The 26361-nt window shown below is 36.8% G+C and overlaps 2 protein-coding genes across 2 annotated transcripts; one reads left to right on the forward strand and one right to left on the reverse strand.

Annotated features, from left to right (window-relative positions):
- The first annotated feature begins 2585 nt into the window (after positions 1-2585).
- Positions 2586-18207, forward strand: LOC120161182 (auxin-responsive protein IAA30-like). Its single transcript, XM_039171445.1, has 6 exons — positions 2586-2782; positions 2871-3043; positions 3122-3224; positions 3317-3363; positions 8910-8914; positions 18196-18207. The coding sequence occupies exons 1-4, from the start codon at positions 2625-2627 to the stop codon at positions 3360-3362; spliced, it is 480 nt and encodes a 159-aa protein (XP_039027376.1). The 5' UTR covers positions 2586-2624; the 3' UTR covers position 3363; positions 8910-8914; positions 18196-18207.
- Positions 8493-13546, reverse strand: LOC120161179 (ABC transporter B family member 11-like). The gene is made up of 12 exons (XM_039171443.1): positions 13089-13546; positions 12907-12961; positions 12653-12828; positions 12340-12561; positions 12020-12258; positions 11407-11932; positions 11038-11311; positions 10021-10892; positions 9639-9905; positions 9298-9561; positions 8926-9219; positions 8493-8849 (listed from the first exon to the last, which is right to left on the reverse strand). The coding sequence occupies exons 1-12, from the start codon at positions 13407-13409 to the stop codon at positions 8493-8495; spliced, it is 3867 nt and encodes a 1288-aa protein (XP_039027374.1). The 5' UTR covers positions 13410-13546.
- Positions 18208-26361: the final 8154 nt, after the last annotated feature.

The following is a 26361-nucleotide window of genomic DNA, read 5'->3' on the forward strand; positions in this document are numbered from 1 at the left end:
GATTGCATCTATCTTAAAATTTTATTTGTGTCCACCAATACAAAAATTTTGTGTGATTTATATATGTTTCCACCCTAAAAAATATTTTTGAATTCATCACTGGTATTGACAGATTGTTGACGAACGATTTTCACCTACAAAAAAGTTTTTTTGTACCAAAATAAAATGTTGAGGTCAAAATGTTATAAGTATGACTAGAAATCAAAATAGTTATTTAATTGGATGTTAGATACATTTTTTACCATTATGCCTTATAATTTTGTATTCTCAATTGATAAGTTTCTCTCTCTTTTTAATTAATCATTAGTATGCATCTATTGACCGATTATTTTAGATTGAGTTTTGTTGAGGTCTATTATGGGAGTGACCCTCTCAATTCAGTTTGTATTATTCGTAAACGTCACTGTTCAAACCTATTTACCTAAAAAATCTAATGTTTTGTCCACTAAACCAAATTGTTGTCCGTAATTGATAAGTTTCTTTAACCTTCTTTATGCTTCCCATCACAACAACTTCTGCAAAGGTTATTATAATATTGGGTGTTGCATTTAGATGTGGCGACGCCCATGCAAGCCGCTTAAAAACGAGTAAAAGATATAATGTGGTAGATTTCCAGTAACCGCCAGAGACAAAAGACATGATCCACTTTGGACATAAGTGTGGGGGCATGATGTTTTAGCCTTGTGCTGCATACCCCGATTTCTTAGTTCCCTTGTCCTTAACCAAAGGCACCTATGCCTATTGAGATGTAGAAACGAAGAGATTAATTCAAAAGCAAAAGCCACGGGTGAAAATGATAGGCAAAGGCAACATGGAGGGAACAAAAAGTGGATAAAGCAAAGGGATGATGCCGGCCTCGAGACATTTCTGTATAGGGAAATAAAAAATGCGAATCCTAAGTTTGACTGACCACAAAAAGAAAACCCGTAGGCATAGGGGAGTTGGACACGATGATGGAGATCATCATGGAAGGGAGATGAATAAACAAATTTGACATTATGGAAAAAGCGTGTTTTGGAGGAGTAAGAAAAGAGGGATCATGGGTCACCATTTGAAGCAACATAAGGGTAGGGCTGGTGGGGGACATTGCCTTTTGCTTTGCTTTGCTTTGCTTTCTTTATTACTTATCTTTCTCCTTTCCTTGTCTTTGCCTTGTCATCTCCTTCTCTCTTGCAAATTGGTTTGTTTTAGGGTAAACTACAACCATGCTCACTTAACTATAAGTGGATCCTAATTTGACCATCAATTTTTAAATTTTATAAATCAAGTCACTTAACTATTTAAATGTTGTCAATCAAGTCAAATGTCATTAACATTTTACGGAATAACTAACGTGGTAGTTAAAAAATTTGGTATAATTATACATTTGGTCATTTTTATTTACAATTTAATCAATTTGCTCCTAGTTTCAATTTAATTCAATAAATTGATAGAATAAGTAAGTAAAAAGGACCAACTGTATAATTATACCAAAGTTTTAACTACCACATCAGTTATTATGTCAAATGTTAAGGGTAGCTGGCTTAATTGACATTATTTAAATAGTTAAGTGGTATGATTGATAAAATTAAAAGATCGATGATTAAAACAAATTTCACTCATATTTAAGTGGTTATGTGTGTACTTTACCCTTTGTTTTAAGGAGAGACAAGACACGTGTGATATTAGAGAATTTGATTAAAGGAAATTTGTATTTTATTGATATCTAATCACATGTTCAAAACTTTAAAAAGTAGGGATTTGTTTCAATATTAAACATACTAAATGCAAATCTAATTAAAAGATGCAAAGTGTTAGTATGCATAGCAACAACATAGAGTGCATAAAAAAATTATCTTAATGGGTAAGAGATTATTATTAATTTTTGAGGTTTTGGGTTCGAATACTACGTCTGTGAGAATATATATATATATATATATATATATATATATATATATATATATATATATATATATATATATATAGAGAGAGAGAGAGAGAGAGAGAGAGGAAAAGCTCATTATCAAGTCATCCTTTGCTATCCATTGAACATTGATTCGGGACATAATATGTTTACAAGCTTACGTTTACTTCCTATGTCTAAATCAGATGCTTATGTATCCCTGCATCACTTGTCCACATTAATTGACTCTTTACAACTATTTATTTGCATATTTTAAATTGTTTTAGGTAAAGGCTTCGATTAAATGTATGAATAAATGATTAAGATTCATTTTTTCTTAAACATTAATCTATACTTAATTACATTGATAATTGATTAAGAGGAAAGTGAAGAGAAGCATCACAAAAAATAAAGCTGCAATGCAAATGATGGAATAATAAACAAACAAATCCTAATCACAGTATTTATCACTAATCCAATCCTAATTTGACATGAAGCTTCCAAAACATTATTAAAGATTATGGCGAGACACGTGTACAAATGTGTCGGCTGCCCTGACAACATATCACCCAACCAGAGGCAGTGATACGAAAGATTTGTCTCCTTTGTTTGTCCCAACAAAATTTCCCACTCTTCGTATTGTTCCAACATTTACAATTAGAATTATAAATCCTAGTCTTGTTTCCCCCCCCCCCCCTTATTTAAACCCAGTGTGGCGGCTCATTTGTCTTCATCTCTCAAAATGGGTCGGGCAAGGGCTTCCAGTTCTTCATCTTCCATCGACAGCACCAACCACTTTGCTTTCTCAAGCACCGCTTCTTCTTCTTCCTCCTCCCAGATGGACCTTAGCACCGATCTTCACCTTGGTCTTAGCATTTCGATTACCCCTCCTTATGCAAGGTACTTATCTGGTCTTGCGAATGTAATAGACGCTATTATAGTCAATAAGATACAGGGCTAATGAAGACTCTGCTGTATCCTATATCAGGGAGCCGATGAAGGCGGTGGTAGAAGAAGAATACGAGTGCAACAGCTCAACATTCTTTGTTAAGGTTTACATGGAAGGGATTCCTATTGGGAGAAAACTAGACCTGTTGGCTCACGAGAGTTACCATGATCTGATAAGGGCTCTGGAGTACATGTTCCATACAAACATTATCTGTAAGTTTCTGTTTAATTCCTTTATTTTTTATTGAAATTTGTATCTTCCTGAGCAGAAATGGGGAGTTTTGAATGCAGGGGCAGAGGCAGAGGTGGATGGAGATAAGTATGAGAAATATCATGTGCTAATGTATGAAGACAAGGAAGGGGATTGGATGATGGTTGGTGATGTTCCTTGGGAGTAAGTAAACAAAGTTGTCTGCGTTTGTAAATTCCAATGCTTCACGAATAACCGCAGAGACGAAATCTGATCTTATAATGTATGTTGTGTAGGATGTTCTTGTCAGCTGTGAGGAGATTGAAGATCAGCAAGTGCTGAAGTTTGATGCAAAGTTTTTGGTTTTTAAAGTAGACATCTTGCTGTGGAGTGCAAATTAAATGAATCGATAGGCGGAGAAAATGGGATAAGTTTAGGATTTTTATTGTACATTCCCAATACTGAAATGATAAAAGAGTAACAAAGCATCAGTTTTGTCGTGGGGCACTATCATAAATTCAATGGACAACTTGCTCAACTGTGGGATTTAATCCATAAAATGAATTTGTAGGTAAGGATACTACTTTTTTATGGAATGGATTGTAGTTCAGATTTTGGAGGATAAAGAGACGATTTTAGATTCGATATGAACATCTTTAAAATTAGATTCATACATCTTTAAAATAATTTTAAAAAGAATATATATGTATATATATATATTAATAACATAAAATTTTTATATCAATAGATATAAATAAATTTTTAAGACAAACACAATAAATAGAATAAATAATTATACATAAGAAAAAAACGAATTTCAAATAGGCATGTGCCCACACTCTCTTTAGTGAATCCGTCACCACTATAACAACATATTTCAACCTTAATTTTTAGATTACTACAAGTATTTGAGGCAAATTTTATTTATATAATGTTAAAATACTGCCTATGCCTATTTTATTAAGTAATTATTTTGATTTTTCTTTTTTTAAATAAATTATATCCATTATGTCTAAACGGTCTATTCGATCATCAAATCAACCAAATATTCATTAAATGATTTAACCTAAAAAACATCTTTGATTGTTAATTGAGTTAATTTTATTTTGAAAATCATTAACCGAACTGAATGAAGTTCGGTTAATTCGGTTAGTGGCCAAGTTAGCCTAATTTTTTTTATAATTTTTTAAAATTAGATTAAATAGAGATATTTTTTATTTTGGTTAAATTTAATTAGGTCTTGACATTTAATGAGTTTAGTGTTGTTAAAAATTAGTTTGTTATTAATTCTTAATGAGTTTGAGTTTAAAATATTTATTTAATATATCTGGTTATTTCAGTTAATCTTAATTAACCGATTTTGAATTGATTTAACTTTAATTGAATATTAAAAAAATTAAACTTTCTTCGATCGAACTAATTTGTTGACCAACCGTTTTAACCAAACTAATTTTAAGAGTGTTCAAAAATATCCGATTCAGATTACTCAACCTGCTGACCCCATTAAAAATTACCGGGTATTTATAATGAAAATATTCAATTTTACAGGTTGGTCTATTTTTTACGAATTTCCGGGTCGGGTCCGGGACATAAAATATCTCTTAATCAAATACCCGGCAATCCGATACCCAATTCCTTTTCTAATTTAATTGAATTTTTTGTATGTTTTTTCAGGGCTGCTTACTGACGATATTGGCAGACTGCATCAAAATTGAGCAAAATTCACCTAGGATTGAAAGAAACCCAATGTTGAAAAACTCAGAATGCGGTGATGAAAAGGAAGAAGCAGCAGAAACACATGAACCTTGGTCAATGATTTAACTTTATTTTTTCAAGTATCTAACTTCCTGCTACTCGAGATCCATCTAATTAATTTATCTTAAAAAGAAAGTTTAAGTCCTAAAACTGTACAGAGACTTGCAGTATTTAAGAATTTATCCTAAGAGAATAAAAAGATAATAATTTAGGGTGCTATAACTTCATTGCTTTTACATTCATTTTCATTTTATTTTTATAATTAAGAATCTTATATGTTGCTTTGCACTGGTTTAGTGTCTTTCTCAGTTTCCAGAATGGCGACAGACCCTGTAATGAAATAGTACATTCTTTAGTTGCATTTTACTTAGATATTTAAGTTTTATACCTACATTATGCAATTTAAGTTTTTAATTTTATGTTTGAATTATGTAATTTAGATTTTTATACTTTTAAGTTTGGCTACTTCTTAATTTTTCAGAAACATTAATTAGATTTTTTTATTTTTAATTTGTAAAAAAAAAATCAGGTACCTTATTATCCGGATTAGCAGGTATCCGGGTTTTACGGTTATTCGACTTGCGGGTACCCGATTATTACGGGTAGGGACCAGGCCAAATTTCTAGTACCCGAAATTTCCAAGTATCCGGTATTTCTGATACCCGAAAAAACGAATACCCAAATATGAACAACCCTAATTAATTTAATGCAATTGGTTAATTCTATTAATTTTGAGAAGTGAACACCTCTGATTGTGTTTGTCCCATGCCACATTCTAATTGATTACAATTTTTAGATATATTGTTGTTAGAAGGACTTGAATAGGGGTTAATTGAGTTAAACAGGTTATGAGCGGTTTGAACTTGATTTGATTAAAATTTGGTTAATGTTTGACTTGACTTGAATTCATGCTCGACTCGAGACCTTAACGAGTCGAGTCGAGTAAGACCCAATTCGACTTGATAAGTTCACAAATAACTCGTTAATTTTTTTTTATATACTTTTTAAGATGTTGATTGTCTTACTTTTAGGATTAATTATGTATTGTTAAACTTCTTTTTTTCAAGATGATTGTAATACGTTAGTTTTTGAGTTGAGTCGAATACTACTTAACTCGTAATTTACTCACCAGATATACTTATTCCACCTCAAGGTCAAATCAAGATTCTAAAGGATCAAGCTCTACCGTAGGGGGTACATAAGAAGCCTTCGACCTCAGAGGTTGGCAACGAATTTCTAACGGAAGGGGATGCGACAAGATGTGCAGAAATTTGTTGAAGTTTGTTAGCGAATGACGAGCGATAGTATCGCACCGCAGGGCTTCTTCAGTCTTTACCCCTTCTCGATCAAGTGTTGGAGGATATTTCATTGGATTTCTTCATTTGTTTACCCAAATCCAATGAAAAGGAAGTGATCATAGACTCACCAGATATAGGTATTTTTTTGGCCTTGCCAAGACATTTTGACAGTAGCTTTACCCCCCTTACTTCGACCCTTATCGCATAAGCTTAACCCCCGCTACATGGAATACCACAGCGACCTGGACATGATTTTTTTCATAAGCTTAACCCCCGTTACTTAGACCCTTATCGCATACTCAAAGGCATAGGATCGATTGCATATAAACCGGAACTGCCTGATTCCACCCTATTTTTCATGTTTCGTGGCTCAAACTTTGCCAGGGTCAGCCATTAGAGCATATCACCCCTCTTCCATTACTGCTCGAGATCGATGACACATGCCCCGAATAGAACCTTGAAGATAATGAATAATTTAATTATCCCAACACTGATGTTTAAATCATGTTTAGTTGAGCAATATCATCCATGTAGTCAAATTAATTTAATGTAATTACTCTTCACGTTCTTTTTTTTACTGTTTATTTCTCCTTCTTTGCTTTCAGTTGGTTGGCTTTAGTAGACAATCATTATAATGATATTTTATTTTGTTAATTTATTCTTGTAGCCTTTAAAAATATTTTTTACAGAAAAAAGTTAGTTTAGAAGACGTATGAAAAGTTTCATTAAATAGTGGTCTTATCACTGTGGTCGAAACACCTTTACAAATTAGAGATAAGAACAACAATTTCTAAAATAGCAAATGTGTAGTAAAATTTAGCATAAATCAATTTTATAATACTCCAAAAGTATTTTTTAAATTCAAAAATAAATTAAAATTTCTTAGATTATCATGAATTGAATTCATTATATAAAAGTAGTTGCCTTTATCAACAGAATGAATTAATTATTGAGTGTAGATTAATATTGCTAATGTATTCATAAATTTATATAAATTAATATTTTTTATTTTATTTTGATCATATTATAATTATTTTTGCATGAAATATTGAATATTTCATTGTGTTTATGAAAAAGATTAAATGAACCCGCCCATGATATATCCTTTTATGTTTATTTTTATTACTCATTGGTGATTTTAACATTTGTTATATATTTTTATTAAAAACAATTAAGCATACGAATCGCATAAGGGGATAAAAATTATTGGAGACTACAGACAAACCACATATCAAAGTCGAATAATGTGAGAAACTATCCATGAATGCAACCACATATCTCAATCCAATCCGAGGGTCTAAAATATAGAAAATAATTAGGATAATAAATAAGCGACTCTTGATCAGTCAATGCATCGTCAAATTCAAGCCTGAGAAAAAGATTAAAAAGAAAAGAGTTACCAAAGAACCAAAAACGTGCTAAAAGGCAGAAGAAAATATGTCATAAAAACAGAGAAAAACATGTTATTAAGCCATAATTATTAAAAACTAAAAACCAAAAGGAAAGTAAAGATGTAATGTAAGAAAATAGGTGAAAAATAAAAAGTTGTGACGGTGACAACCAGCACTAAAATTGATGTCAACGCCGATCAAGCAAAAATAGAAAGCGTGAGCCACACAAGAAAAAAAAACTTGGATAAAAGCGTATATATCCAAAAAAAAAGTAATAATTTAAATCGTATTCTTATAAAAAAAATTGTATAAAAATTTCAATTTTTTCAGCTTTTGAAATTTTTAATAAAACTCTAAAGACGATACAGTAGTTTTATCATATGATATAATTTCAAACCTCCAACATATTAAAAAATCAATATTATTATTAAAAAATAAATAGTAATTGACACAAAATATAAATATTTATCCAATTTAAACCAATTTTTCCTACTTTTGCTTATAATATAGAAATCAACAATAAGCTAGTAGATGGCCCTGGAGTTGGGTTTTGTTTTTTGTTAGAAGAGTTGACGGTTTATATTTTATAAATGACGTTGATACACAGTCTTTGGCTTTATTTTGTAGTATATTATTGGAGTTAATTATATAATGGATGTGGATTTAACCACAAGTTTGAATTGGCACTTTGTTGTTATTATACTTCAATTTGATTCAAAAGTAAAACAAATTAATTACAGTCTGTCACCAAACCTCCCGTTTCTAGAAGATGTTATTTATATATTGGGAGGTAGATAAGAATAAGATATGCCCTTCAATCATACAATAAATTCGTCACCCATGACGTCTACATCATACTCAGCCTTAGATTCTTCCATGTGATCAATTAAATCTAAACTCCAATAATCCGCTATATTTGTACCTTCGATGAGACTATTTAATGCATTTTCTATATAAAAGATGAATGAGGCATTTATATGAAAACCGAAAAAGGAATATATATATATATATAATATATTTGAACAAGTTTATGCAGTGGAAGCATGCATATGAAGTGAAACTAAGGAAGCATAGAAACCATCTTTGATGTTGATCAAGGTCTCATGCTTTCCTTTCTCTACAATAACTCCATTTTTAACCACTGCTATAACATCTGCATTCTTGATTGTTGATAGCCTATGAGCCACTACAACCGTTGTTCGGTTCACCATCACCTTATCTAGTGCATCCTGGACCACCTTCTCGGATTCTGCATCCAGTGCACTCGTCGCCTCGTCCAGTAGCAGTATCTTTGGACTTTTAACAATGGCCCGTGCGATTGCTACACGTTGTTTCTGTCCTCCCGAAAGCTGAACTCCTCGCTCGCCTACGAGGGTATCGTAACCCTGGAAGGATCAAAGATAATAAAGTAACCAATCATGCATATTTGCCAACATGTAGAAAAGATTTTGTAATGGTTACCTGATGTAGTGCACTAATGAACTTGTGAGCATTAGCCAACTCTGATGCGGCTAAAATCTCTGACTCGGTTGCATTTCCCCCCTTACCATATGCAATATTGGCACGGATTGTATCGTTAAATAAAACAGGCTCTTGGCTCACAAGTCCCATTTGTTGCCTCAGCCACTTCAATTGGAGCTTTTGGATTTCAACTCCATCCAGGGTGATACTTCCTGATTCAGGATTGTAAAATCTCTGCAATAATGAGATGACTGTGGATTTCCCGCTCCCACTTTCTCCCACCAAAGCAACGGTCTGCAATAGTTAGGTTGATAAACATCGACTGCGAGCATTTGAAGAGAATTGTGTTCGAAACGGCAAGAGGATCGTTACCTTGCCAGCACGAATGGACACACTCAAGTCTTGGAGAATTTGAATATCTGGCCTTGATGGATACCTGAAACTAACATGATGAAGCTCGATATCTCCCTTCACGTTTTCTAGTGTCATCCCGGACTCATCACTCGAGTCTATCTTAGACTTGCGATCAATGATAGCGAATATGGAAGCGGCTGCAATCTTGGCTTTGCCGGAGTCAGGAGCAAAGGAGCTCGATTGGGAAATTCCTATAGCTGCCATAGTCAGAGAAAAGAAAACCTGCAAAGTAGATATCAATCTCGGTTTCATAGGGAAATAAAAAGTCGGGTCTTATAAAGGTTTCAAGTTAGACTCACTAGGAAAACATCTTTGAATGTTGTATAACCACGCTCAACAAGTTGAGCTCCTGCATAGAAACTGGTTGCATAAACAGAAAACATAAAGAAGAATGAAACTCCAAATCCTATTCCACTTATTAAACCCTGCTTAATCCCTGTTTTCGTAGGGCCTTCACATTTCTTCTTATAGAGATGCATCACCTTTTCCTCTGCACAAAAGGATGCAACTGTTCTTATACTACCAACTGCATCATTAGCGACTTGGCTTGCCTCTTCATACATCATCTGCAATAGTTTACATTTACATCTAAATCAATAATACACTTAAAATCGTATTTCTTTCTCAAAATTATGGAAGTAATTCATGTAAAATTGAAGTCCTTAGTTTTGATGAGCATACCTTTGCATCTGCACTAAATCCCTTCATGAATTTTATTTGAATATATCCATTTACCCCAACAAGAGGGAGTAGTACTAGGATAATCAGTGCCAACTGCCAACTTGCAGTAAAAGCAATGACTAAACCACCAATTGCCGATGAAGTGTTTTGAACCAGCTGAGCTAGTGTATCGCCGACCAGGGCGCGTACTGTAGCTGCATCTGCTGAGAGCCTAGCACCAATTGCACCACTTGAATTTTCTGGTTCATCAAACCAACCAACTTCCATGTGGACCACTTTCTCGAAACACATCGATCTGATTCGTTGAACTAATTTACATCCAGCTATGGAAAAGAAGTAATTTTGTGCTGGACCTACCACAACTGATGCCATGCCAATGGCGATGAATATCAGTGCCCAGAACCTTGAATCCCTTCTCATTTCATGAGGTGGTTTATAGAATGTTTCAATTATGTTGGAAATTAGGATACCGAAAATTGGAAATATTAAACCGTTGGCTGCTGCGGCTGTAACTCCAAGTAGGATCACAGGAATCTCTGGTTTGTTGAGGTAAGCAAGCCGGCGGAGGGAAACCTTTGGAGCCTGTTCTGATGGTACTTCAGTGGGATTTTCTATATCTGCCGTTACAGGATCAGTGATATTCACTGCAGTAGGTAAACCAAATGATGCATTGAATGAATGGCGTTTGCTATTTCCCATTGATGATCCCCTGCTGATTGAGCGCGTCAATGACCTTATGTTTGAATGTTTAATCGACTCTGAAGTACCTTCTGATACCTCTGTTGCATGTTCCAACTCTTTATTTACTTCTTGTAATCGAATAAGTTGAGAGTAGCTTCCTTCAGGATCCTTGAGTAGTTCCGAATGAGTACCTACTCAATGTGCACAAATGCTATCAATGCTGAGAAAATCCTAGAAGGAATTAGAAGTTGGTAACAAAGTTCTTATGGCTGATGATGATGATGAATGACCAAGTTACTTAAGATAGGGTTAAACAAAAGTATGTTATTAACTCACCCTTTTCGACCATCTTTCCTTGATGAATTACAGCAATCATATCAGCATTTCTCACCGTACTCAAGCGATGAGCGACAATGATGGTCGTCCTGTTACCCATTATCCTATCCAATGCTTCTTGCACCACTCTTTCAGATTCTGCATCTAATGCACTTGTAGCTTCATCTAAAAGCAGAATTCGAGGGTCCTTCAAAATTGCTCTTGCTATCGCCACTCTCTGCTTTTGTCCACCTGAAAGTTGAGTTCCATGCTCTCCAACCATGGTATCTAGTCCCTATACATGGAGTTCAAAGTTTCCAAAGTAAATGTACAATAAAGTTCATATGTAATTGTAGAAGTGATAATTTCATGTGGACCAGAGATTAAAACCTGAGGCAGTTTATCGATGAACTTAGATGCATTCGCAAGTTCAGCCGCGGCCCGTATCTCTTCTGTGGTTGCACCTTCCTTTCCATAAACAATGTTATCCCTAATGCTTGATGTGAACAATACAGGCTCTTGGCTAACAAGACCAATCTTTCCCCTGATCCATCTAAGTTGAAACTCCTTGAGATTAATGCCATCAATAAGAACTTCACCAGCTTGTGGATCATAAAATCTCTCTGTAAGACTTATCACAGTCGACTTCCCACTTCCACTTTGGCCAACCAAAGCTGTTGTTGTGCTATTTTGAATAGAAAGAGAGAAGCCATTGAAAATTTGCTCATCCGGTCTAGCAGGGTAACTGAAATAAACATCCCTCAGCTCTACATCCCCGCGAATGTCCTCCAATACTTTCCCTCTCGTGTCATATGCGTCGATCATCGGCTTCCTTTTGATGGTTTCAAACATCTTAAAGGCTGCTGCTTGACCAGCGGCAAATGCAGTCACGCATGGAGATGCCTGCCCTAGGGACCTGAAAGACGTCCATGTATACAATGAACTTATCCTATAAATTGTGAAGCATGCATAACAAGTTCACTATGAACAAAGTTTAACTCACATGGAACCGGTCAATACAGCGAAAATCACACCAATTACATTACCACCAGTGTACCCTCTATCCAAAACCATCCTGGCACCAAACCATATAGCCAAAGAATAACTGCAAAATATAATTAGAAAAAGTACGCCAAGACCGAGTCCAGCAGCAGTGCCTTCATGAACGCCTGATTTGTAAGCATTAACAAGAAACTTGTTGTAATTGTTAATGGCCTGCCTCTCACCAGTAAATGATGCAACCTGTAATCAAATTGAATAAATTAGTCATACATTTTTCTCTGAAAAAGAAAATAACACAATCATTCTTCAGATGGAACGTACAGTTCTGATCGAGCCAATTGTCTGTTCGACTACAGTGGCAGCTTTAGCATAAGCATTTTGTCCACGGGATGCCATCTTGGATATTACAAGGGCCATGGCACCACCAGATATTACAATGGGAGGGATAGATGACAACATGACAAGTGTAAGAAGCCATCCTTGCACAAAAGCAATAACAAAGCCTCCAATGAATGTGGATACCAATTGTATAAACTTCCCAACCTGCAAAACATACGCAAACATTTCCATGGTTACATGTATACATAGGATGAATTCAAGGATTCTAACCATTGTTGGGGTCGAGATACATTACCTTCTCGCCCATAGCGTCCTGTATGAGAACTGTGTCCCCAGACATTCTTCCAACAACTTCTCCCGTGTTTGTTTCCACATCAAAGAAAGCAACATCTTGTCTCAATATGGTTTTCAAGTACAACCCCCTTATTCTAGCAGCTTGTCTCTCGCCTGTGACCATCCAGCAGGCCACCTCTGAAAAAAAAAGTCAAAACATTACAAGGTATGTCATAAAAAAACCAGGTACAAGGTTTGAATGAGAGATTTACTTACGGAGAAACGCCGCCACGAATGCTCCCACCGCCAAGTAGACGAATTTCAAAGCGACCTATGTTTTGCCAAGAACCAATCCATTTTATAAATTCAACAAAATTATGGAAATTCAAATAAAACACACACGCATATTGAGTTTATACAACCTAACAAGTTAAGCTATGTTACATGTTATATAGTACCTTGGAGACAACATGGACCACTCTGTCGTCATTTTGGTTTTCTCCAAAAGCGTCAATGAGATCCGCAAATAGGAGCGTCATAAGAGGCATACAGACACCGTTCCCAACTGCTGCGATTGTGCCGACGATCATCAACAGTATATCCTTTGAATCAGCAAACACAAACAGCTTGTAAAACGGAACCGTGTTAGTATTTTCATCCCCCTTTTTGGTTTCTGAATCTTTATTTTCTCCATTGACGCCAGAGATCTTCCCCTGCTCTTCCTGGCTTTTCGATGTGCTGGCCTCATGCGGTTCATTCAAGGCATTCTCAGAGTCCATTGTGCTGGCTCACTAGCTGGTAGTTTGATACTCAACAACTTCAGAATCTATGGAGTTTACTGTACTGCGCTTGCAGGAAACAATTTGAAGTAATTGGTCAAACTCAAAAACTGTTAACAAAATACTACTAGCTAAGGATCCGAAACAGGATTCAAAAGGTTTTCTCATTCTATGAGAAGTTGAAAGATTTGTTTAATTAAGAGTCGGAGAGACTAAATGCTCTGGTTTGAAATGATTAAGAGAGAAGAAAGTGGAAGAAACCATGAGCAAAAAACAGAGACAACGAAGATCCCAGATAAGATAAACAGCAGAAAGAGACAGAGAAAGGTGGTTTCTCACATAGTGAAGTACAATTAAAAAAAGAAAATTCAGTTTCATGATTCCCCAGATCTCCTATAGGAAAATTTCTCCCTGCAAAGCTTAAAAAACTCCATCATCATTGTCACCAATAAAGCCATCGTTTGAAGAGATGCCAGATGCATACCAAGTCCTAAGTCACCAACAAATAATAATAATCAAAAGAGAAATGACTTACCAAAAGTTCAAAAGAGTAGTTGGATACTATTTCCCCTTTCTTATGGTTCAGCTGTTTAAATATATTTATAATTAAGCTTTGGTGAGTGAGGCTTTGCTTGAACAGCACGTATTTTATGTCTTCACAATTTTTCATTTTTTTACTCACCATTAATTATGAGATCGCAAACCCATTTTAGCTGTAAGCCTGCAAGTTGCAAGTTCTCACATTGCCAACCCTCTTCTCCGAGCAAAATATTATATTATATATCAGACAATATTCCAGATTTTTAGCTACTTATACGATCTTCTTCGAAATTATGCAGCCTCAAAGTATTAATTTTTTGGTTCTTTTTGGGAAGTTAAAAGAAAAATAAAAAAAGTCAAAATTCAAACTCATGGAGACCAAAACAATGACGATAAAACCTTTTGCTCCCAACAGATTTTATCTTTGAAGAAATGGGTTTACACCCTAACGTTTTTTTTATTTCTCATGTAATTATAATATAGTATCTATTTAAAAAAATTCTTAATCACTTAATAATAAATACTCAAATACTTATGTATACGACGTGTTTTTAAACTTAAAGTCTCTAATAATAACAATCATCTCTTTTAATGTTGTTATGTGATAAATTAAAACAATTACTGAAAAAGAAGTGACACAGAGTTTATCCGGCTTGCCTCTCTTTGAATCATTATTGGTTTTTATCAAATAAATCTAAAAGAAATATTTTCAAACTTGTTATGTAAGTCTAAGCGAGAGATGACAAAATGAAAGCATCCATTCGCCAACTTTTCTCTGGGAAAGAATCATGTTTCAAGTTACCTAAATTATTGATTGTTTTAGGCTTAAATATACAAAAGGTATCTAATCTATGCTTGTTTTTTCAGTTTAGTGTCTAACGTTTATTTTATTTCAGTTTGGTGCCTAAAGTTTCATTCTGTTATTCAAAATGGGGCAAGCCGTGACGGACCGTTAGTTTTCTCCGTTAAGTGACACGTGTCACAATCTCATAATTTTAATTTTTTAAATTTTAAAAATAGTATTATATTTATTAAAAAACCTTATTTCTTTTAAATTACAAAAAAACTTCAAAATCTCTAAAATCCCCAAATCCTAACACTAACCCACCACCGTCGCCCTTTCCGACCATGACCACCGCCGTCGACGTAGTCCTTGTCACCATCCTAGTTATAAATTGTCGTAGTTGTCGTCGATTGGCCGTCGAAATCGCTTGGGATTGCAATTTTCATCCTAGGCTTCGCCGGGTATAAAACGTCGATTTGGCGTCGATTGACCGTTGATCAGTCATGATTTCATTGGAGTTTTGGTCACCGGGGGGAGGTGAGGTCGGGTGGAGCTTCATCGACGGCAAATTGCGGTGGTCGATGTGGGTTTAGGGGTTGAAATGAAGGTTTTCAAAGTTTTAGGGTTATTTCAAAATTTGTCTTTTCTTTATTAAAAAATATATAATTTTCTTTTTAAAATATTTTATATAAAATTTTAAAATTATCAGATTGTGTCACGTGTCACTTAATGGAGAAAATTAATGGTCGTCACGGCTGAACCCATTTTGAGTAACGGAATGAAACGTTAGGCACCAAACTGAAATAAAATAAATGTTAGGCACTAAACTAGAAAAACAGACATAGGTTGGGCTCCTTTTATATATTTAAGCCATTGTTTTATTAAGAGTTAATTACACTATACAACCCCAAAAAATGATTTTCATTTTAAATTATCTTTAAATTTTTTAACATTTGAATTTTATCCTTAAAATATGATTCTCATCCTAAATTGATCTATAAATTTTTGAAAATTCTAATAATATTTCCTAATATCATTAGAAGTTTGGGATGAAAAATAAACATTCAAAAGTTTAAGAACTAATATAAACTAAAGATCATAATTTGAGGATAGATTTGAAATGTTCAAAAGTTTAGAAATTAATTTAAAATAAGAGTCATAATTTGAGGATAGAATTAAAATATTCATAAGTTTAATAATTAATTTAGGATAAAAATCATAATTTGAATTTAGAATTTATAAATTATTATCAATTAATTTGATATTTAGAGATTGAATTCAAAACCTGATATTTTTATGAGTAGAAGACATTTGTTACAAATTTATTTGAATTTGAAATATATATTAGAATTAAGGATAAATTATACGTTTAGTACATAAATTATTACTTCTATTATGTTTTGGTATCAAATTTTTTTAAAAAAAATACTTAATGTTTAGTTTAAGTTTTATTTTGGTATCTCGCCTGAATACACTAAATTTCGTCCTTATGTTATATAATATATATATATTTATATTATAAATTATATTATATATTTATTTACATATTTTTCTTTCCAGGGCCCAACAGTGGACCAAACCCAAGTCCCACGTGACCCAACAGCAGCCAAAGTCAAGAAACCCTATGGCAAATTAGGGTTTTAGCCGCCTCTCTCCATCAGCACAGCAGTCCTTCTCTCGCACGCCTCCCTCACGTCCCCAACAGTCCGAGTCCTCCGGCGCAAGAATCACAACCATCATCAACAACCCACATTAGTATTTTACTCGAATTAGAACACTAAATAGGCTGGTATTTTCACTATAAATAGAGATGTAAATAGAACACGAAGGAAAAAAAAAGGGAATAGATACGGGGGATACACAAAATACGCAGAAGGAATACTGCAAAATACTAAGGGTTACATATTTTCAGAGCACTTTGCTGTAAACATTCCGAGATAAATAAAAAAGGTAGTGTTTCATTTTTACCTTGTTCGTCCGGTTGCTTCCCTTGCATGTTGATTTTGCGTGATATCTGGCTCGAACTAAACCAAAACCGAACGGTCGAAGAACGAAAGGGAGGCCATTCGATTTATTTATTTTTCTTTCAAAACTTTTTTTTAGATCTACATTTTTTTCCTAATCGATTTTCGAAAAACAATCTTTGTTTTCAGAAAGAGATTTCAAAAAGTTTTCGAGATTTCAAAAAAAAAAAGGTAAAAATAAAAGAGATGAGTTTTGCCGCCAATGAACGACGGCCGGCGCCATTCAACGGCGAAGCGACGTCAGGTGGCGTTTTCTGGGTTCATGAAGAACCACGGCCCTGTTCTTCATTTCTGAAGAACAGGCGAGAGCATTTAGGCAAAAGGGGGAGGGCTCGTTTTGGGCGAGAAGAGGAGAATGAGTTTTCATTTGTTTTAATTTTTATTTTAACAATCCAGTTATGTTTTTTTTAAACGGTTAAACCGTGCGTTTGATGCCTCTGTTTTTATAAAGTTATAATTTGCCCCTTTGGTTCCAAGTGTAATTCGAATTCCTATCAAATTTGGCCTTAAATTTCATTCTATTTTCAATTTAGACACCATATATATATATATATATAATTATTACGTTTAAATCCTTATATTATTATTGTATATTATTTTGTATTATTTATGCTGATATGCGTGTATTCTTTTACATTTTATTGGTACAACATTATTAATATACATGAATTACTAATTATGCTTATAATCATTTCTTATTTCTAGTATAATATCCTATAATCGCATATGTATATATTTCAATTCAACTTGATACTTATACTATTATTTTTATTTATTTCATATTACTTAATTTGTTGTACATATACGTATCTTTTATATATTTTACCTATATACCCATTATTAATAAATATATATTATTTTATTTGTTTTGTACACATATTTTTATTTTATTATTATTGTCATATATATTTGTTATTATTTTCTTTTATTTAATTATTTTTTCTATATGATATTACCTATATATATATATACTTTTATTGTATTTTAATTAAATATTATTATATATATACCTAATTTGGACTATATGTCCTAGAAGGGGCGCTTTTGTCTTCAATTAAATTTTCCCCCAACTTTCGGTGGAGTAATTGTGGGGGTAGGTTTTATTTTTAAATATTTATTATTTATTATGTATATATGTTTTATTTGTTTGGTTTTGATGTATATATTTCTTATTGCTATATATATATATTTTTCTTTTCAAATTGTACTATATGTACATATTATTTTTTTCCTCATCTTATTTATTTAGTTATCTATTTATTTATTTTTCTTTATTTTTCTTTATCTTTGATTTATTTACTCATATTTGTTTATTTATTTATCCATTTATTTATGTATATTGTCTTTGTTTTTTTTATCTCGTTTTATTCTTTTTCCCCTTTATTTCATTTTCTTTATGTTATTTGTTTTCTTCAATCTAACACGTTCACTTTTAAAGGGTACAACTTTCAAATCAATCTACGGTAAGTAATTAGGACTAGAGTCTTACCTTGTAATTTAAACTTATATTTTTCTTAATTAAAGACAACTGGAAATTACATAGTACCGAAAGGGTGGTTCAAGGGTGTTAATCCTTCCTTGACCGTAACCGACTCCCGGATCCGACACATCTTTGGTACGACGCAGATCAGGTAAGAAATGAGGTGTCCGATCAACCCATTTTTCATAAAATAAATGATCGGTGGCGACTCCAATCCATTTCCCCAAGTCGAAGCCCAATTCCGGGGCCCAACCGAAAGACGGTTCCGACAGCTTGGCGACTCCGCTGGGGACACAGGTAAGTGAGTCAGGCTAAGGTAATTTCCAGTTGTCTTTTTTATGAAAAGGGTAAGTTTAAATTTTAAGGTAACATTTCGATCCTTATTACTTACTTTTGATTATATTTTCGAGTAAATAGTTGTACTGACAGTTTTTTTTGATTTCGGTCCACAAAGTTTTTTTCATCTAAGGCTCTATACCCGAGCTCCAAACCCTATTTTAAGTGGGGGTGAAAGCGACGCCTTCGTGTGAATTTATTCACCGTGCGGGCCTAGCAAGTAGCCTTCGGGATTCATATACCTTATGTCTTCGTGTGAATTTATTCACCGTGCGGGCATAAGGGAATGTGTCCCCTCGAGTTTAACTTAGTCCACACAAGCCTGTGATGGGTTTAGGACTAAGGGTCTGGCAAGCCCAAGGGGGCACCGACAAGGAGAACTCGGGTACCGTTTTTTTAAACCTAAACCGGGAGACCATGAAGAATTAGAGCCTACCCCGAAACCACGTTCCAAAACTTAGGATGTTTTTACTCTAACCATGTTTTTTTTGCGCTTTTTCCTTCCGTCATTTTTTTTTATTTTGTATTTTTATTTTACTAACGTTTTTGCCTTTGTGTTTGTTTTCTAGCATTTGCATCATTACAAGAGGCTATTGATCCCTAAAAAGTGTTTGTTATACACAAAATAATTCGAATTAATGGACAAAGGTGTTGTAATACAAGAGATTGAAAACGCTGAGGCACGACTATGGTCCGAGAAGGCTCAGAAAGAGAAGGGAGACAGTCTTCAGGGAAACTATGTGTCAGAACTGGTTAGTTATGCCGCTGTCAGCCTGAAACAAAATAATGTCCAAGAGCTGCGAAACATTTGGGACAGTTGGAAAAATGACAGAAAGCAGAAGTTCAGCCAACGATATGGTGATATCGCCCTCTTGCTCCATGTCAAGACTGATGAGCCCTTACTCCGAGCATTAATTCAATTCTGGAACCCTGGATATAGTTGTTTCACCTTTAACCAGGAAGACATGGTGCCTACTATCGAAGAATATACTACTCTGTTGCACTGCGAAAGCATCAAACTAGAGAGGGCATATATTAAACATATCAAGAGTCAGCCCTTCAAGAACGGACTGGCCAAGATTGCAGGGGTTGATGAAAAGTGGGTGACTGATCGACTCCGGCACAAAGGTAGCGGGGAAGGAATTGAGTGGATCCATATAAAGCAACTAATGAAAAACCACCCTGATGAGTGGAAGACTATAGACCTGTTTGCACTGGGTCTGTACGGTTTGATCATATTTCCGAAGGCTTTGGGGTGCATTGACGCTGCCGTGGTGGAACTATTTGAGCAACTTCCTAAACGAGTTAACCCAGCACCAGCCATCTTGGCTGAGACCTTTCGATCGCTCAACCATTGCCGAAGAACTGGCGGAGGAAGATTCACCGGGTGCATTCAGCTCCTTCAGGTCTGGATTCACAGCCACTTCTGGAAGACTAACGGGGTTGCCTACCGCCGTTTCAGCACCACCTATTCACCCCTAGGTGAATTTATTACCTTAAAATGGCATGAAGGCGCTTCAAAAGAAAAATGGATGAAGGTCTTTACGCATCTTCAAGACCGAGATATTGTCTGGAGAGCCCCTTGGTTATTCCTCAGTGATGTTCTTTTTCGATGTGGTGACTCCGACACTGTGACCTTACTTGGACTTTGGGGAGCAGTCGGGTATGCTCCGCTATTAGCACTTAGACAATATGGAGCACGTCAGTTTGTCCCAGCAACATGCGGGTTGGCTAGGTCAGAGTTTGAGTATCACGGCGACAGCTATAAAAAGATGATCAAAGAAGCAGCCGATTCGTGGAGGAAAGTATTCCGGATGGATGTTGTAGCTGCCAGAAGCATGCTCACCCCGGATTATGTGGAGTGGCGAAGATTAAGAAAGAATGACAACATCCCTGTGCCAGACTGTGATGACACCCGGACCATGGAAGAACATCTCAGGCATGTCCCTTCTGAACTCGAGATAGCCAAGACCGAGTTTGAAGCAGTGAATAATGAGCTGAAGCAAAGGATAAAGGAACTTGAAGCTGAACGTTATCAGTGGAAGCTTGATGCTGACTCTCAGAAAGATCGGGCAGAAAAATTGGAAAAAGAACAAAAAAGAGTCCGTTTTGAGCTCGAAGACTTGAGAAAGGGGTATCAAGATAAGGTCAATGATAACTCCAAGTTGAAGGTAACCTCTGAATACTGGAAAGACGAAGCTCATAGCCTGAAAAGGAAGTTTGAGGGGCCTGATGAGAAAGCTTGGAAAGAACAAATGAAGACTGCCCAAAGACGCTTGGCAGATAGTCAATATCAGAACCAGCGCTTGAGAGTTCGGATAGCTGACTTAGAAAAAAGACATGAGAAAGATGACAAGACAATAGCTGAGTTAGAAGCTATTATAGATGGGTTCAAGAGGCAAGCAAACGAGCTTCAGATAGTGCCTTTCGACGGAGGATTACAATGGCGTTTCCGTTGGGAACAAGCACAGCGAAGGGTGAGGGCCCGAGACGCAACCATCCGAGACTTCCTGGATCAAGTGCAAAAAGCAGCCCGTCATCTTCACGGCCTAGCAAGGGAAGCTGGTGTGGTTCGACAAGGCATCCTACCAGTGACAGAGGAAGGCAGAAGACTTGTCAACCTACTGGAAGATGTTCGGGGTCTAGAGGACTTAGTCCGAATGTACCTTTAATCTGTTTTTATGTCTCTTAAAAGATAAGACATTTTTGTCTGAACAAGGGTTATTTATAATAATGAACACTTTTCTGGATCAATGCCTCCAATTGCATACATCATGCATTGCATTTCTTGCATTTTATATTTCATGTCTATTTATTTTATGTTTTTCCATGTTTTTACATTCGTATTAACTAACAGAACATGTCTCAGACACCGAGCATACCACCACAAGCATCAGATACACATCACCCGCACAATACTCGAGCAAAAAAGAGACAAGTGGAAGCCAGAATGGAAAAGATCGAAGAGCACATGGCAAGACTTCAAAAGGAACTAGAAGATAAGATGGCTCAGAACAGTGAAAGTACTCTTGAGTCCATCAAGAAAAATCAGGAGTCCTTGGTCGACCAAATCGTAGCCAAGTTATCAGGTCTACAGCAAGCTAGTGCATCAGGGGGCATCTCTTCCGAGGGGGTGGCCGTACCACCAACCCCACAAGTGGTTCTCTCACCCGAAATATTACCCGGGGACGCATCTGCTACTAAAGGGAAAGCAGCACTACCCGGAGACTCATTCGTTACCAAAGCAAAAGTTGCACCTGCTGTGAAGATACAAGCTTCTACAATCATCCCTGATGATCATCCGGATGATTATCATGTCCCAGACTTTGACGAGGAAGATAAAGCCAAAAAAATGGAAGAAAAGATAAAAATATTAGAAGATCAAATAAAGATGGTCCAGGGAGACCATGATTATTATGGAGTGGACGCAATGGAGCTAAGCCTAGTTCCAGACTTGGTGCTTCCACCAAAGTTTAAAGTTCCTGAGTTTGAGAAGTTCGACGGGAACAGTTGTCCTTCAGCCCATATTACTATGTTCTGTCGAAAGATGACAGGATATGGCGGGAATGACCAACTCCTGATCCATTGTTTTCAAGAGAGCCTGTCTGGTTCAGCTATTAGGTGGTACAACCAGCTTAGCCGAACTCATATCAAGACGTGGAAAGACTTAGCCAAGTCTTTCTTGGAGCAGTATAAGCATATCAACGATATGAGACCATACCGGGTCATGTTACAAAGCCTAGAGAAGAAACACAATGAGAGTTTCCGACAGTACGCACAGAGATGGAGGGATTTATCTGTGCAAGTTCATCCACCTTTGGATGAAAAGGAAACTAGAAAGCTGTTTGTACAGACCCTGAGGGCACCTTACTTCGGGCATTTGGTAGCAATCACGTCGGGGAGTTTTTCAGATTTAGTCATGGCCGGCGAAATGATCGAGTTGGCCATTAAACAAGGAAAGATTGAGGGAGGAGACTCCAGTAAAAAGCCTCCCATGAAAAACAAGGAGCGAGAGATCAACAATGTGAACACCTACAACGTCAACAAGGGGGTTACGATCTCAAGCTCAAATTCCACAGCAGCTGTACCATCCGGTACTTCTAGACAGAACCAGAGGGAACCAAGAAGAGAAAGGGAAAGGGAGCAGTTTGATCCCATCCCCATGACGTATAAAGAACTATACCAACAGCTCTTCGACACTCATGCAGTGTCGCCTTATCCTATGAATCCAATAAATCCCCCTTACCCGAAATGGTATGACGAGAGCGCTCACTGCGAATATCATGGCGGTGTGCAGGGGCATTCGATTGAAAGTTGTCTCGCATTCAAGAAACTTGTGCAACGGATGAGAAACAAGAATTGGATCACTTTCAACTCTGGAGCACCAAATGTCGCCCAGAATCCCTTGCCCAATCATCAGGAGACAGGAATTAATGCCATTACTACTGAAGGGGGAAGGAGAATTAAATCAAGGGTTTCAGAAATTAAAACTCCTTTGGCTTGGGTATGGAGCCAAATAGTAAAGGCAGGATTTCTTGCACCATATTCAGATACGATAGAAAATGAAGATGGTAACCATTGTTGTTACCACAACAAAGAAGGGCATAAAGTGCAAGATTGCCCAGAGTTTAGATTGTTAGTCCAGCTCATGATGGATCGAAAGGAGTTGGAATTTTACGAAGAAATTCAAGATTCTTGGGAAGCAGATGTTTGTGCCACCGGAGAATCATCAGATAGAAAATTTGGTAGGGGTAGTCCTTTGATAATTACCCCTAAGGCAAGCATGACAGTGACAACACCAGCCAAGGTGGTAATCTCCGCACCGCGGCCTTTTCAATATAAGGACAATCGGCAAGTGCCATGGAAGTACGAGTGTCAGGTGAGCACTTCCGGATGAGGTAATAGTAAAGTGGGGCAAAGACCACTGGAGCCATTCAAAGAAGATGTGCTAGTCGTCAATGAACCTATAAAGGAGGAAGAAGCTAAAGAGTTCCTCAAGATCTTGAAGCACAGCGAGTACAACATTGTAGAACAGCTCCACAACTTACCTACACGTACTTCAATGCTAGCACTATTTTTAAGCTCGGAAGCACACCGAGAAGCGTTGTTGAATGTCCTTAATCAAACGTTCGTGCCACAAGACATACCAGTCAGCAAGATGGATCGACTGGTGAACAATATTCAAGCTGATAATCTCATCTCGTTTTCAGATGATGAGATTCCATCAGGAGGAAGAGGCCGAACGAAGGCGTTACACATTACTACCTACTGTAAGGGGCACGCTTTACCAAGTGTCTTAATCGATAATGGTTCAGCCTTGAACGTGATGCCTTTGATTACATTGAAGAGGCTACCAATAGATACCTCTCATATGAGAGCTTGTCAGAATGTGGTCCGAGCATTTGATGGGACCAAAAGAGAGGTAATCGGAAAGATTGAGGTACCATTGACCATCGGACCAGCCCCCTATGATGTTAAGTTCCTTGTGATGGATATCATGCCGTCCTATAGTTGTCTTTTGGGAAGGCCGTGGATTCATCAAGCAGGTGCAGTACCCTCCACGTTGCACCAGAAAGTTAAATTTGTCATTGACGGGGCCTTGGTAATTATCAACGCTGAGGAAGATATCGTGGCAAGCGTGACCACGGAGGCTCCATACATCGAAGTAGACGAGGAAGTGGTAGAATGTTCGTTCCGCTCCTTGGAGTTTGTGAATGCCACATTCGTGGCAGAAGGAAAGAGAATCCCAAGACCTCGACTCTCCAAATGCACAAGGATGGAGATCAAGCAAACCCTAGGCCGAGGCGCCAGAACTAGGAGAGGTTTTGGGAAATATTTGCAAGGGATGATCAATCCTGTCATTCCTATCTCAAAATTAGACCAATTTGGGCTTGGTTTTCAGCCCAGTTATCATGAAAAGAGAAAGGAGATCCAAAAGAACCAGGAGAGAAGATTGGCCAGATTGACCGGGAACGAATTTCAAAGGAAGCCCATGACATTCCCGCCGCTTTTCAGAACATTCAAGTCAGGTGGTTATGTGTTTGAGACCACCACATCCGAGTTAGAAACGGCTCTGGAAGATCTGAACGTTAATGTTGTGACCACAGAAGATGTTGACAACGGAGATAGATCCGGGATATGCCTTCTGCCACATGGGTTCGTGCCTAGCAGTTGGTCGGTGGAAGAACTACCTGTGGTTTACAAGAATCTTTCAGAGTAATATTCGAACTATCCCTATTTGCCTATACCCGGGGCAATAGGTGATCTTTTGTAAGGGTGAATAAATATTTTGTTTAAGTTTAATAAAAGATGCATTTTTCTTTTCCATGGCAAACAAACTTTTCTTTTATTTTTGAATTCATTCTCTATCTCCTTCATTCCAGTACTTCATTTCCAGTTACTCTCAAAGTTAGTTCTTGACCGTTCCGTGTGGGATATTATCCTCTCACACATGCACATTTTCCCCCTTTCAGGTTCCCAGATAACGATAATGGGGGCACTAATGATCCTGATCCGGAGGTGGATTTTGAATCAACCATTTGTCTTGGGGAATTTGAAGAATGCGATAATGAAGAAGAATACAACTTGCCTACCGAATTGTTGAGAATGATAGAAAAAGAAGAAAAGCAAATACTGCCACATGAGGAGGCGATCGAAATATTAAATTTGGGCACTGATGAAGATCGAAAGGAGGTTAAAATCGGCACAATTCTTTCGACTGAAGCAAGAAAAAACCTGATAGCCTTACTTCAGGAGTACGAAGATGTGTTTGCTTGGTCGTATCAAGACATGCCGGGACTAGACACAGATATGGTAGTTCACAAACTGCCAATCAGACCAGAATTCAAACCTGTGCAGCAAAAACTGAGAAGAATGCGACCAGAAATACTCCTTAAGATCAAGGAAGAAGTCAAGAAGTAATTTGATGTCGGTTTTCTCCAAGTGGCCAAATATCCTGAGTGGGTGGCCAACATAGTGCTTGTGCCGAAGAAGGACGGGAAAGTACGCATGTGTGTCGATTACCGGGACCTTAATAAGGCCAGTCCCAAGGACAACTTTCCTCTGCCACACATAGACACTCTGGTGGACAATACGGCCGGGAACGCCTACTTTTCATTCATGGATGGATTTTCGGGGTACAATCAGATCAAGATGCATCCCGAAGACATGGAGAAGACCACTTTCGTCACAATGTGGGGAACTTTCTGTTACAAAGTGATGCCTTTCGGATTAAAGAATGCTGGGGCAACATATCAGAGAGCTATGGTGACCCTGTTCCACGACATGATGCACAAAGAAATCGAGGTTTATGTCGACGACATGATTGTCAAGGCACAGACCGAGAGTGAACATGTCAAGAATCTGAGGAAGCTCTTCCAGAGATTGAGAAAGTTCCAACTGAGACTAAACCCTAGCAAGTGTACCTTCGGGGTAACATCTGGAAAACTACTAGGCTTTATAGTCAGCAGGAGAGGCATACAGGTCGATCCTGATAAGGTTAAGGCTATCCAGAATCTACCTCCACCACGAACCCAAAAAGAAGTCCGAGGTTTTCTGGGCAGACTAAACTACATAGCTCGGTTCATCTCTCAGTTAACCGACAAATGTGACCCCATCTTTCGTCTCCTCCGAAAAAATAGCCCTGGAGCATGGGATAAAAACTGTCAGATTGCATTTGAGAAGGTAAAAGAGTACTTGTCTCACACTCCTGTCCTGATGTCCCCTATCCCAGGAAAGCCTCTGTTTTTGTATCTCTCCATATTCAAGAACTCCATGGGGTGTGTTTTG

This window comes from Hibiscus syriacus, unplaced genomic scaffold, assembly GCF_006381635.1.
Source record: "Hibiscus syriacus cultivar Baekdansim isolate YM2019G1 unplaced genomic scaffold, ASM638163v2 tig00111398_pilon, whole genome shotgun sequence".
In the NCBI taxonomy this organism is placed as follows: domain Eukaryota; kingdom Viridiplantae; phylum Streptophyta; class Magnoliopsida; order Malvales; family Malvaceae; genus Hibiscus; species Hibiscus syriacus.

What these genes read in the sequence shown, in the direction of transcription:
- LOC120161182 (XM_039171445.1), top strand. Translation starts at nt 2,625, where the DNA reads ATGGGTCGGGCAAGGGCTTCCAGTTCTTCATCTTCCATCGACAGCACC. An exon ending in ATTACCCCTCCTTATGCAAG is followed by an intron (nt 2,783 to 2,870) that starts GTACTTATCTGG and finishes ATCCTATATCAG; the next exon opens with GGAGCCGATGAAGGCGGTGG. An exon ending in GTTGGTGATGTTCCTTGGGA is followed by an intron (nt 3,225 to 3,316) that starts GTAAGTAAACAA and finishes TATGTTGTGTAG; the next exon opens with GATGTTCTTGTCAGCTGTGA.
- LOC120161179 (XM_039171443.1), bottom strand. Translation starts at nt 13,409, where the DNA reads ATGGACTCTGAGAATGCCTTGAATGAACCGCATGAGGCCAGCACATCG. An exon ending in AGGACGCTATGGGCGAGAAG is followed by an intron (nt 12,562 to 12,652) that starts GTAATGTATCTC and finishes TATGTTTTGCAG; the next exon opens with GTTGGGAAGTTTATACAATT. An exon ending in TCATTAGTGCACTACATCAG is followed by an intron (nt 8,850 to 8,925) that starts GTAACCATTACA and finishes TGATCCTTCCAG; the next exon opens with GGTTACGATACCCTCGTAGG.